Source organism: Labrus bergylta, chromosome 14 (assembly GCF_963930695.1).
Source record: "Labrus bergylta chromosome 14, fLabBer1.1, whole genome shotgun sequence".
Taxonomy (NCBI): Eukaryota; Metazoa; Chordata; class Actinopteri; order Labriformes; family Labridae; genus Labrus; species Labrus bergylta.
Window position 1 is genome coordinate 26141894 of NC_089208.1, and position 14410 is coordinate 26156303.

General features: G+C 39.4%; 1 protein-coding gene across 1 annotated transcript in view; it reads right to left on the bottom strand.

Moving 5' to 3' along the window:
- Positions 1 to 12044, bottom strand: part of LOC109980789 (junctional adhesion molecule 3B) — a 44391-nt gene extending 32347 nt beyond the window's left edge. The window contains exon 1 of the mRNA XM_020629299.3: positions 11889 to 12044. Within this exon, the coding sequence (XP_020484955.1) occupies positions 11889 to 11937 (49 nt within the window). The 5' untranslated portion in view covers positions 11938 to 12044. The remainder of the gene's footprint in view (positions 1 to 11888) is intronic.
- Between the last annotated feature and the right edge of the window lie 2366 nt (positions 12045 to 14410).

Sequence of the window (14410 nt, forward strand, 5' to 3'; positions counted from 1 at the left end):
TCCTCCTCTCACAAACAATCAGCACCAGTGTCAGTGAACACAGAGAATAAAGCAGTTTCCCCTTAAAAAACAGTGTTTCTCAGACAGGAGGGTCTGTGAGCTGAGCTGCACAGCTAGCACATTTGTAGGTGCTTGTTGTTTGGATTACTATAGGTATTCATCTTTCAGAAGATTTTTTTTACTGGTGGTCAAAATTATTACTAAAGGTCTTATCCTCTCCAAAACAGACTCAGTGATGAAAACCAGTAAATAACTCAGCAAGTGGTTTCACGTTTAAGTGTTTCTTTGACACTTTCTGCAGGAGCTTTGGGATCCTTGTTTACCTAAGCTCACTAGCTGACATGGATTCCTCATCAAGATTTCAGTCAAAAACAGTCAAGGCAAAACTTGTAAAAATGAGAAAGTAGTTGGTATGTCAATTCAGCTTTAACTTTTCTTTTTCATCTTTTCCATGAATGACTAAATAAAAAAGGATAAAAATGCCAACTCATTTTTCTATACTATTGTCCATCTACAGTTGGGATTTGTTCTTGTTTAGGCTTTAACATCCATTTGCAAAGCCCTGACTGTAGAAATATCTGTGACTCCATTAGTGGCTTAAGTTTTTTGTTTTACACAAGACTACTTTTAAGTCTTTGAAAATCCCATATAATAAGTCTATGGTTATTGTGGCTCTCTGAAGAATCTCCATGTTCCCGATGGGTTCTCTTAAGGCAACCTTTTAAGCTCTGGTAATGACCATTGTATAAATATATTAATCTGACTCTGAAAGTGGGGCACGCTGGTGAAAGGAAATGGCAGAGGAGATAACATGCTCATTTCGGGAATGACTGTGCTTTACGGGATATGAGGTTTAATGTTGAGAAACTGACTATTTAGTTTAATTACAATCTTAACAGGAAATCCCTTAACACAAATGGGCACTGTGTTATTCACCAGCTCATCCCGTTTCTCTGTAATTTCTTCCACTTCCACTCTCTTGATTTCCGTCATTTTGCCCAGTTCTAATGAGAGTACAGTATTTTATTTAAGTTGACCGCCCCAAACTGCAGAGGCTATGGTCCTTGCAACAGCGGCTGTTGGTTTGAATCCAGCCTCTGCCCTTTGTTGCATGTCATCCCCCTCTCTCTCTCCTCCCAACATTTCCTGTCTCTCTTCAGCTGTCCTATCCAATAAAGACTAAAATGGCCCCAAAATATCTTGAAATTAATCAAATAGCGTAATAAAAAGAAAACATAGGAACTGATAGAAAAGTTGACATTTCATCTATTAAAAAAGGAGTAAAAAGGAGTTTTTGAATTTTATTCTTTTACAAATTATCCTAATAACAAAATACTTCAATACAAAACAATTCTGAATAAGAATAGGTAAATAGTCATTTTTGAGGTGCTGATGGAGGAGGTGTTTTATTTATCTGCAATATACAAACAGTGCCTATTTTGGTACTTTTGCTTATTGTGATATAATTTCTTGGAATATCTTAAAATACTCTCTGTCCCTGTATAGCCGAAATGTTATGCAATCTGTGTTCAGGTTGTTATTGTTTATTTCAGGTCAATTATGCCAGGATTATGCCAACACCTATCTTCTTTGGCAAGATTGCATTGTCACTAGGTTACAGACAGCACATTACATAAATGTTATCATGTGACCAACAACATGATGAAAAGAAAGACAGAAGTCTTTGATTTCTTTTTTAAGAATGAATTACTCGGGATTAGGATTTATATTTATATTTATTTTGTTCATTGAAAAAGGATTTTGCAAACAAATGTGTGTTTTCCTGGGGTTAAACACAGTGAATTGGTGACACAATCCACAAATCCACAGTTTGGTGGATTGTGTCTGCAATTCCTTCAAGTCTTCATGAGGGTTGTGTAGCTCAAATCAAACGACAGTCTATCTTAATACTTAAATCGGTGATCAGCTTTAAGGCTGCAGCCTGAACATTTCGGATGACCTGTTACAATGATGACAAACGCCCAACAAACCACTGACTCACTCTGAAATCCACCCAAATTGCTGCCTCCCCTCTGCCCTGCATTCGCTTTCTATGACACAGAAACCAAGCAGACCCACATGCGGATCACCCCTCTTATTGCAGCACAGACAGCAGCCAGCAACCATGTAACAAACTCGTCGCGTATGTCTGGCATCCTGACAAATATCTGAGGCACTTACTTAGCCACAGTATGCCCTCACACACATGTGGCAACAGGGCTGTGCACGGCGAGCTACCACACTTGCATGATTCACAACCGAGCCTGAAAAGAACGGAGGATACGGGACAAAATCTTTTCTGACAGAATTAAGAAATTCCATTAAGTTAAGAACCCAACAATTTCTCTTTAAGTATTTATTCCTGTGCCATCCAGCAACACATGGCAGAAGAACAGTTAATTCGCACAGTGGATACGCGGAGAGAGGAAAGTCTATATGATCATCTTGTTTGGACTTTTTCACCATTTGATCTACAGTAAAAGCCACTGGTGTGAGAGATCAATAATTCAGATCAATCCTGTTTCGATTACTCTCTACCAAAAGATATTTTGGCAAGCTCTACAACAGCATAACGGCACTATCACTTCCAGTTCAATCTCAACATTTCTGTTACTAAGTAGCCCAGAAGGGATATCCCTCACACCATATGGTCTGATGGTCTGGTTACAATCTGTCAGTACTATCTGTCCACTCAGCTGAATGCACTCTGACGGTGCTGGTGGGCTTTTTACAACAACATGGCTATTGATCAGGCGACAATACAGCTGTCAGATTTAGCACAACAAAAATATCAATTGTATGTCTACAAACTCTCATTTACTAGTGCGAAGAAATGGAGGTAAATATGTGCATCATCTTTTGTATATAGGGTTGAGCTACAGCAAGCAGCTGAGCTTAGCATAATGTCTGAAAACTTCACTTAAAACCTTACTCAGTAAATTGTATTGTAGGTTTAGTGTTCTGTTTGACTGGGTTTTAGTGTTGTGTTACTATTTCTTTGCTGTGAGCAGTAGGAAGTCACTGCTCTCAGCTAAGAAATAGTCCATCAAATACCTTCAAGTAAATTTCTATGATTAAACAAACAAGGTATCAGATTATTATTACTGAGCTAAAGAGGAACTATTTTGGCAAACTTTGCAGCAGGATAGCGCTGTCCTCCTGTTTACAGACTTGGTGCTAAGCTAAGCTAATTGGTTGTAGCTTCATAAAAACACAGGACCCAGTCATAGGCTGTGTCCGAAAACATATGTACTGCCTACTACATTATAAATATGCATGTGAGTACCCAGCTAAGCTTAACATACACACACACACATGCACACAAGCATAGCACTGTTCTGCCTTGCCAGCTCTAACATTAAGACATCGCCATAGACATACCGCCATTACACTTCTGTTACTAGCTACCCCCGATGGCGGATCAGAGGTGTAATGACTTCCCCCACCAGTCCACATCCCTGTGTTATACATTGCACGTGAGACATAACAGGGGCTCAAAGTATCCCACCTTATCCCACCTCCATGAAGTAGGATTTGCTCAATTTATATGCTGTATAAGTGAAGCAAATTTTTGCCTAGCATTACTCGACTTCAGGATAATTTTTTAAGATTTGCATTGGTTGAACACAAGAAGCAAGTATTTGCTCTGACAGATATAGGAAAACAAAACGCCATTGTGTCTTGTTTCATTACATCACCAGTAAGCATGTACAAACAGATTAATTATTTCACTGCCTTCATCTAAACTTTGTTGGCTTTTTAAGGCTGACCAGTGCCCACTTTGATACCCTGTTATTAGCTCAGCCTCTGCCCATCTTAGAACATGGATTACCTAAACGCTTACAATCTACTTCTTTTAAGTTTCAGTTGATCTAGCAAGTATTCAGCTGAAATATGGCTTGCAACCCCACAAAACGAACAGAAAGCTATGATTCAAATTGGTTAAATGAATAACAGATGCAGCTTTGTTAGGGAAAAAGTGTCTTCTGAAGGCATGGGAATCTTCAGGTTGATTTTATGAACAAAGCATTACACGATTTTCGTGTAAAAAAGGTTCAATTTGGTTGATAAATTACTTCACCTGGCTCATATTCATCATGTCTATGCTAGTTTTTCTTTTAATTGACTTGAAAAAACCTTTACGCAGCAGCTACAGCAGACTAATTGAAACCAAAATCTAATTTGTGATTTCTTTCCAGTCAGCAGTGTCCCACAGTATTTAAAGATGAACTAGAAATGGTGTTAAGAATGACTGCAGAAGATCTGATGCTGAGCTTTCACCTCGTGGTTAGTCTCCCTGACATGATAAAACTACAAAGCTAATTTAAGGGCAGAAATCACAGAAATCCACTGCATCATCATTATTACGCTTAAACACACACGACTGTGTACGACATACACACACATACAAATGCAAACACACAAACATACACACACACACACACACACACACACACACACACACACACACACACACACACACACACACACACACACACACACACACACACACACACACTTAATCATCACTAATAACTAATTTGGATGAGCACCAAGATTTCTGTGTCATGTCTCACCCCGAGCTCTCTCTCTCTCTCTCTGTCTCTCTCCCTCTCTCTGCACACTGCCCTGCTGAGCTACCAAGTCCCTCTTTAAAGAGATGAAGACTAAATCAATCTCTGACTTGGATCTTTACCCGCTAAGAACATGATTAGTTTGTCCTTTTCAATTAGAAAGACAGTGAGAGGAACTTGGTTGTCATTCCTAAGCTAAAGTGAATGCTTACTGAGTCTGAAAATACCAGCCTGCCAGCACGTAATAAATAATTTCCTCATTTTATTTATTTTTAAGTTGAGGACATCAAGGTCCAGGTCTTGCTCACTGACCAAGCCCCATCAATCATTTCTATGCTGGACTGTTTTGAGCACATTTTGTACAGCTTCCCGGAGGATGTCACATCAGGTCCTCAAAGTCACATTTAGTACCTCTGCTAAACATCAAAACGTTAGCGTGACCTGCTGTATAAAAGCCCTGTGGCTGAAACTACCAAATATATTATTTAAAATAATATTATTTTAAGGACTGTACCTGCATCAGAACTTTTATGATTTATGATAAAGGTTCATCTAAAAGTATTTGTTTTTCAGGTCAGCTCCCCACCAACCTTCTATATCAACATACGTGAATGTCTATTTTGTCCTGTAAGAATTGTGTTTATCAGAAGTTCCTACTGTGAGCACGATGTTAGAACATTTCTAGCCCCCAGAAACCCACCCTAAAACTTCAGAGAAACACTGAGAAAAAAAATGTAAAAACATTGTGAGCAATGGAAACTGAAGGGATGTTTTGTGACATGTTGTGTAAAGTTTGCAGCCTGCCCTCCTCTGTGTGAAGTTATGCAGCCAAAAACAAAAAGCTTGACTCAAGGTTATCTCACTAAATCCACATCACTGGGAACATTATTAATGTTTTGATACACGTGTTGCAGGTGCATCCACAACCTCTACTGCCCCCACAGTAGCATTTAGCACTCCTGACATGAAGGCTGTAGATTGAAGTGTGGAAACTAACTAAACTAACTAATAAAAGGCCACCAGATGTGAGAAAAGGAAATGAGCTTCAAACACAACAGCTGCTGATGAACAGAGGGAGTTCCTGTGTTCATAACAAGTCATAGTAAACCGATTTTTCTCCATACGTTGTATCCCATCTGTTAACAAGACTCTTTAAAGAAATTTCTTGAGAAATCAGAAGTTAAAAACACACCACCAATGTCATACAGATCAGGAAACTCCTAAAACATTCCCCACATACTACAGTCAGAAGTCATTTCTTCACACTATGTTAAAAGGCAAGACACACTACTGTCAACATTTCTGGGAACTGGGAGAGTAGGGCTCTTGTTTCTCAGGTAACACCTACACATGCAGCACTGTGTTTGTGACCACACCCCATCACTATCTACTGATTACCTTGGCCTAATGTCACAAAATGAAACTCAGAAACTAATTTGGGCGAAGCAGATTGCATTCATATTGCAATAAGTGAAGTCATTTTTCCTCTTGCCAAAAATGGTTTTAAAGTTGTTTTTCATTCTCTCTATCCTGCGGTCTCCCTGCTTGATCTCGTTTTCTTTTACTGAAAACTCTGGCAAATCCACAGGAACTAAAAAAGCCTTTCTGCTGTGTCTGAACCACTCAAAATACTTCAGTCAAGCTTTTAGCCACACACTAGCTTCCTGAAAAGCTGATTTTAATATTTTAGTATAACATTAAGGCTCACCTGCAGCTACTCTTTTCCTTTATTAGTCCTTAAAACTCTCTATGTCACCTTACATCATCATGCTGAGCTTTTATGTTCCTCTATTTCCATTGTTAACCCTAAAAAATCTGCAATAGCGATGGTCCAGTAGTGCCTATTTATTGGTATTTCTTATGTTACTTTTTGATCTCTGGTCTACAAAAATGTTCAAAAGTAAACATCTATTGTTTTTTACCATTAAATGTCCCTAAATAATCCCACAAAACTTGCTTGCGGAATAATTGTTAAACCAAATATTGACCAAATGACCAAATATTTCTAAACTAACTTCATGTGTTACTGGAATGTTTTTGTTGACAGTTATTTCTGCAGAAAAAAAGTCTGTTAAGGTTTCCTAAGCTTTTAAATTAATGCACTTGTGGTTTTCATTTAAAATCCATTTAAACAGCATTGCACAAATAGTCACAGGAAACAGGGAGCCAGGTTTTGGCAGCCCACATGCTTTCAGCAGAATATTGTAATGACGTAAAAAGTGATCAAATAACGAGCCGACACTGAAGATTAAAGCTCCCTGTTGCAGAGCTTGAGCTATTATGGTTTTTGATGGGAATCAATTGAAACAGAACTGTTCTCACAACAATCTCCTGCAGCCGTCTGCATTTAAATACTGTTCACATTTCAATAAAACACATCCTGGGGCTGGAAAATGGCACAATAAAAAAAATAGGAAGTTGTGTGAGATGTTGTTCGGCTACTGTGTGTGTGATGTTTCCACAATGATTATCACAATGTATGTTGTTACTGGTGGGCCTGATGGTTCAGAATGAGCTGTGATCAAACACCTGAGGTCGTCGGATGACTCTGCCTCGTGGATATTTTTAGATGGTAATTGCCCTTTTGTTACAGCCTGGTAAACAAAAGATGAATCCGGAGCGATTATCTGGTTATGACTCTCAGTAGGAGCGCAGCCTCCAGCTCTTTCCTTTCATAGCGACAGCGGCTCAGCCACATGTAGTTCACTGCCTGTGCAGTGACGTTAATGAAACCCCTCATTATTTCACTAAGCTGACAGCATCCCGATGTCTGATCGATGGCAGTCTCTTTTGACCTATTGATGCACTCCGTCAGTATCCAGTGAATACATGAGCGGGAGGACTGCTTTCTTCCCTCCAGGGACCGTGTGACCACAGATAAAGATCATCAAACAGGAAACCTCTCCTGTGCTGCCCTATGCTCAGGCAGCCAGCACACAGGCGTCTTGAGATTATCCTGTTGATCTAAAGGAGCCTAAACATCCAATAATAATGTCTTCTCAAAACAAACAAGCACTTAGCCATCATTTCCTAAAGCTCATTTAACCAAACAAGACGACAATTACTCCCTTTTTTCTCATGAATCCTGCTCTTGTCCGAGCCTTAGATTGCACATCTGATACACTGTTTTAGCAGAAACATTCCTTCTCCACACCCAGACCATTATAATATTTTCATATGGAGATTTAGGTGAGTGTGTGCCGCCTGCAGGCTAGTTCTACTCTATGACCACGGCTTCTTTCACACGAAAGTCTTATTGACATTTGAAGCACGCACATGCCGTAGCCATTTTGGGAGCGTAAGCATGTTATTGTTTGCTTTTTCGACCTCAGCATGTGCTCTAAACAGAAAAGCTGAATCCTCCTCTGTGTCAAGTGAAAATGGATTTCTGTGTAAAGAGATGTATCGTCGCACCCAGCTCGTGTTGTGAACACTGCTGAGCTTTCTTCACAACTCCCCCCTTTTCTGCTCTGACCTCCGCCAGCTCATCAACAGGGCTCCCTTTTATCTCTTCGGGGAAACAGGTGGTTCTGATTGTTAGTCAGTGCACATAGGAGGAGAAGCCTCCATGTGTTTTCTGTTAGGAATGCTGCATTTGCTAACACGCACACTCAGGTTTGGGAGGGACGCAGCAGATATTTCTGGTTACGCCTGCGACGCGGCTCAAAACACCAACACCCACCCACGCCTGCTCAGCTGTTTCGGGTCATTCCACAGTGAGGGCCATGTGCTACTTTGACTTTATCCCATGGAGGGGCTGTTCTGGCACACATATATCCACATGGCTGGCTGCAGTGATGGCAGAAAAAATGATTACAACATTTTTTTTTGAAGTACAACAAACCCACTATAATGGCAGAAATCCTTGTCTGACATGGGACCCAAATGGCACCTCAGATGGATGTTTTGCACAGATGACACCTCGCTTGGATCCAGGGGTGACTAAAGAGGGGAACCTTTGAACTAAAATCAAAATACTATGTTTGTCCATCCTTGTTTTTCTCTGTTATTTACTGTCTGTGTCGTCAAATGCCAGATTGTAGTGGACTTGGCCACAGGGGCTAAACATGCCATTCAGAGAGCGCTCCAAACATTTGCTCACAAATTTTGGGTGTGTAGTGAAACATCTGACAACATGCTCCTCCTGAGGGAGCCACTATGTGCAGTTATCTTGGGAGACCTATGACTCCTGCCATGCCAAACCTTTATGGCACACATACCAAACGCAGAGAAAAGTGCCGACACTTGGCTCTGGTTTAGACAAATGTTTTGAGAGTGGGCTGGGTAACGTCACCCTGTGAGCAGTCCGATGATGTGTGGGTTAAAAACGGATGTTTAAAGATCTCCGGGTGATGCAACGGCTTATCAGCGGAGAGAACACAGGGGGAGGCTTGGCAGATATCTACAGCGGACAGCTTTCTCTCTTATCTTATTCTTTCAGATAGAGACAGGGTTTGATTAGATTAGGCTGACAGCCATGAGTGAAAACAAAGATAATGTCAAGTCATAAAAATGTCGGTTTCCTAGTGAGAGGGATTGATATCAACACTTGAGCATGTGTGACAGCTGATTAATAGAGTCAAACGTATCTGCATTCTTTCAAATTCCTTCAGGTATTACCAATAATTGAAACTCAATGGCCAGCTCTCACTCTAAAACGATCAAATACAGCTTAGACAGTTGCACAAAGCTTCAAATTATGCTGCTGCAGGTTTTCCTCTACCATCTCTTGTGGATGCTGTTCTGTAGTGAATTAGTCTGATCATTCATCCAGGAGACTAGTGGTCAAATTCATGTGTCAAACCAGTAGTCGACTCCTTTTTAGGTCTGGTCTTGAGCAAGTTGGTACTTATCTTAACCTATACCCCAACCAAGCAGCTTGTGTGCCTGATCTTTACCAAGTCGTTTTTTTTCTCATTTTTTTAAGTAAATGATCAAAGTTGCTTCTCTTACTCCACACAATTTAAAAAATGCAGGAATAAAGGGTGTGTCCAGGCTGGATGTCCACAGGTGTTTCTTATAAGAGTCAAAGCTGTGATCTCAAAGTTTATATTTGCTCAGTACTAATCTACTTTGAGCATCTTCCAACCTCCCACATATCTTGGCCACGCTCTTGGCAAGGAGGGATCCTCGCAGATGTCCTCTTTGAGTGCGTACCACTTTCTGGAATATTTTATGAGAAATGGCTCAGGTGAAGCCAACAATGGAAAATGTTAATGCATTCCATTAGATCAGGATGGAAAGTCCGCTGTGAGCATGTGTACTTAAAATAACAAAGGCCCTCGTCTCTGGCTCGGCTGACAGACGACCGGGCTGATATTTGCAGCTCGGTTCACTTATGTTGGGTGCAGCCTTCACTTGGAAACGGCTGGGGATTGTGTGGCCATTAGGATGATAGCTACCCGAAGAATGTCATGAATATAAAATAACAAGCACACAACACAGAGTGTGACCAACAACAGGAAGCTAAAGCAACAACACACTCATTCCTTTCCTGAATTTCTTAATCGCTATAAACATCAGAACCTGAATGTGGAGCAGATATTTTTCAAATACAAGAAGCAGTATAATTACAGTCAGTAGCTATGAGAAGAAAGTATCATAACACAGCTTGTGGCCAGCTTTAGTCTAGCCAGATTTGAATGTGTCTAAAGGCAGTGGAGATGCTGGCTGTAAGCCAGTCGACCACATGGTGAAGACCTGTCCAGCAACACAAAAGACATTCTTAAATCTTCCCCCACCCACACAAAATGTCAATAGTGCTGCTACCATGGCCTGTCACAGATTTACTCAGGGGAACATCATTAAGAGGACTGACTTTGAAATGTATCGCCTGAATAAAATAATCAGCACACACCCAGAGAAAAGTCAAAGAGAGACAGTGTTGATAGTACAGCAACAGATTTTCAACAAGCTCCATTTCTTTTCCCTAATTAAGGCACAGAGAATAAGCCAATTCACACACATGAGAGATCACAGGAAGGTCTTATGTCTGTGCCTCTCTTTGATCCGTAAGTCGGTCCTCTCGCACACCTTGCCTAATTCAAAGGGGGAAACTAAAGAAATACAAGCACCAATTCATGGCAAACTCTGAGGTGAAATTATTACCAAAGAAAAATCAAAGACTGAGCCAAACCAACAGCTTCAAATGCCCTAATGATGATATTTTTAAAAAACATTTCCTACATTTAAGCAGAACCATTGGTTGTCAAAATCCATGGATGTAGGCTAGCTGCTGTCTGTAAGGCTGAAGTAATATAAGGTAAAACATGTGAACTAAAAGCAACCTTTTTTTTCTTGTAGATTTTATCTATCTTAATTACAGGCCTATACATTAAATGGAGTTTTACATTGCATTGATTTTATCAAAACTAAGCTGGGATAATAGTTTCAGGATCGGAGGGCAAAACACTTGACTCAACAAAGGGCGACGGAGCACAGCAACAAGTGGATGATCTGAAACCAATCGTCTTATTCTAACCTGCTGACTAAATGATTCATAAATAACCACATAAAGAGACATACAGTCAAACATTTAACTTCGCTTTTCCTCTAAAGAAAGTGAAATGTTTGATTGTATGTATGTTCATGTGCAGTAGCGGGATGAGGGTGAAGAGGAGGGGGGCTGGCTGCCTGGCTCCTCCCGCGGACAGCCTGCTTTATTCCGCCGCAGGAGAAAAAACCCGTTATCTCGCATCACTTCTCTCAAGCATCTCAGCCACTATCACGACTCAAAAAACCCGACGTTAAATAGTTAACAACATGGGCTGAGAAACCGCACTTATTCATATTTAATTCAGAAAGTCGCTCCAAACTTGAGAAACTTTTACAGAGTCGGAGACAAAAAGCGTGGTGGCTTAGCGTTGACTAAAAAAAAAAAATCTTCCGATAACTGAACTTTATTCCAGATATATTTACACACATATATCGATATATGACAATTTAACAATATTACATCACAAACAGCAGAAACTCTTCTACTTTAACGGTGAAGGAGCATGGCGATGAATTTGAAGCGAGTCGTGTAAACAGTAGGCTAATTTGTAACAAAAATGGCGACTATTGTTTTGCATTTGTGAACATATTTATAAACTATATTTGCCAAACGATGGAAAAGGCAGGTCGTACTGTAAGTGAGCCTTGAGTTTAACGTTAGTTGCATCCAGATAGGGTTACTTCTCAGTCGGAGTCTATTTTTACGCCCGACGCCGGGGTGAAATCTCGACTAAACAGGCGGAGAAGTAAATGTCTTCTGACGGTCAGAAAGGGGAAACGGAAGAATAAGAGCCACTTATGATGATTATTTGTACTTACAGTGAGTTGAGAGGAGAGTCAGGAGGCAAGCCAGACGTGTTTTCGCCATCTTGGAATCGATGCAATGCTCGGTTCGACTGGCCGTACATGCGCAAAGTAGCTAAAAGAGCTTTGGTGTGGATGGAGAGAGGGAGAGAGACGTAGACGTACACCGAGAGAGAGAGAGAGAGACAGAGAGAGAGAGAGAGAGAGAGAGGGAGGAGGAGTGTATTATATTAGGTTTCCATAGTTACTGAAAGCATCACTCACACAGACAAGAATTTATAGTTGACACGTTGTGGGAGGCTTTTTTACTACTGTGGCTTTATACTGTAGGTAAGCAGCAGCTGTGGACTCAGATAGGAAAACACCAGCAGCCTCCAGACCTATTATGTGCTGTGAGACAGAAAACGGAGCAAGCAACAAGGCAAATGTTAAAGGAGACATCTTTATTTAGCCAAATTAAAGGCACGTTTTATAAAAGTAAAGGATGGAAAAATGTCAAGAAGCAACATCACAGAAACTATAAGCTGTGTTGTGGTTTAAAAACAGGCAAGATCATTTAAAAAAGGCTATAATGGTTCCTCACTGAAAATAAAAAGCACAACAATATTACAAAATTGTAAATGACTTGAGTCATTCTTGGCCATGCATGAGTGGTGATGATAAATTTAATTAATTGGGTGTTTCATGAGCTCCTGTTGCTATATGTGACCAAATTATCTACATTTCAGTTTTACAAAACACATAACTTTAGACACAGGCAGTCGCTCATAAATTAAACTGGTTTTCAGCTGCACTATAAAAACGATTATTTATTTAAATAATGTATATTTTTGTCTAACTTAATGCATATCAATTAAAATAGCAACAATGATTAACATTAATTTACTAAGGAATGTAAATGTCAATTTGGTGTGTATAATTATGTAGGTCTATTGAATTATTTACATAATTTGGACATAATGGTTATTGGGGTTAATTGGTCAGGTGGTTTCGTCAGTTGTTTATAGGTCAATAGCGAACAGGAAGTTGGTGGTATATGTGCTGGGAACATGCGGTTGTGAATGAACAATTATAGTCTTGCAACAATCATTCATCACTTAATATCATCATCACGGTTTGTCTGCTTCATCTTTTGCAATAAAGGGGAACTTCACCCAAAGTAATTTCATTTTGGACATTTGTTCACTTTTTGGAAATGCATCAAAAGCTTTCCTTACACCTATACAAGTGACCTAAAGTATAATTAGTACATTTGGACTTAGATAGTCAATAGAGTTAATCTGTATACTAATCTTCGGAGCCCCTGAAGTCCCAAAAAATTAATAATAAAAAAACAACTTTTTTCAGACTGCAGGGCTCAGTACAAATCACATACATTCATAATGTTTGAATCTTCTCTGAGTTGGACAAAAGAAGGACAACAAAGTACATTTAAAGGGAAAATTCTCACTTTTCCTTATTAAAAGATAAGGAAGAAAAGAGACTATATCAAAGTAAAAACAGGATGTATTTGACTGAAAACAGGCAAGAAAGGGGTGGCACTCAAGTTATCTTTCTGTAATGAATGCGTCATGATGATATTATGCATGAATGAGTGTAGATGCATCATGAATTTGTGTCGCTCACGTTGACAAATGATGTCACTCAGACTTAAAAACCTTTTGAAGTGCAACCTGCTGTTCAATGTAGTTTTACTTTCTCTTAGCTGTTTAGGATAAGCAGGTATAATGGGGTAAAGGGGTTTTTGACAAAATTTAGTTCTCAAATTGGAGGAATAAGATTCTTCTTCCTGTTTAACGTAATAAAATCTCCAGTATATTAGAAATGATCAAACAGTGTATCAATGTCTGAACAAAGCTGTGCAAAGTAAAACAAATGACGATGCAAAGCATTAAAAGCTTTGTGATTTTTTTGTTTTCATCCAACTCAGAGTTTCGTCTTGCTCTGTGTTCTGTATTTTTGTGTCTTCACAAACAATCATGCTGAACATATGTGTTGTAACAATAAAATGGTAAATATCAATGAAGAGTAGACGATTTCTATATGCAAAAATATTTTTTATTTTTTGCAACATTTCGATCAAATAAATTTGTCAGAATAAAGAAAGACATGCACAGGCCTTTCTCATTGCCCCCCTCCCCGCCTGCGGTTGTAGAAAACAGACCTGAGTATAAGTTAATCAAAATAACTAAATGGCTCAAAAGGGGTCAATATACCATGAATATGCTTATAAGCATTAATAAATGAGAAATGTGCTAATGTTAGTTTTGTTTCAAGCTGTGTTTGCAAAAATGTGTGAAAATTCCTTACTTAATGATGAAGGATTAAACACATAAGGTCAGTGTGACATGTTCATTTGTTAGTGATAATCAACATGAATTTACGATTAAACCCTGCATCAGTTCATGCATTCAATCATCATGAGTCCTGCATAAGCTTTACTTCAGTATAATGTTTTTATTTCAATGTGTTACATATCAACCATGAACCTAGAATTATAACAGGATATTTGAACTTCTATAGAAATCTATGATGTG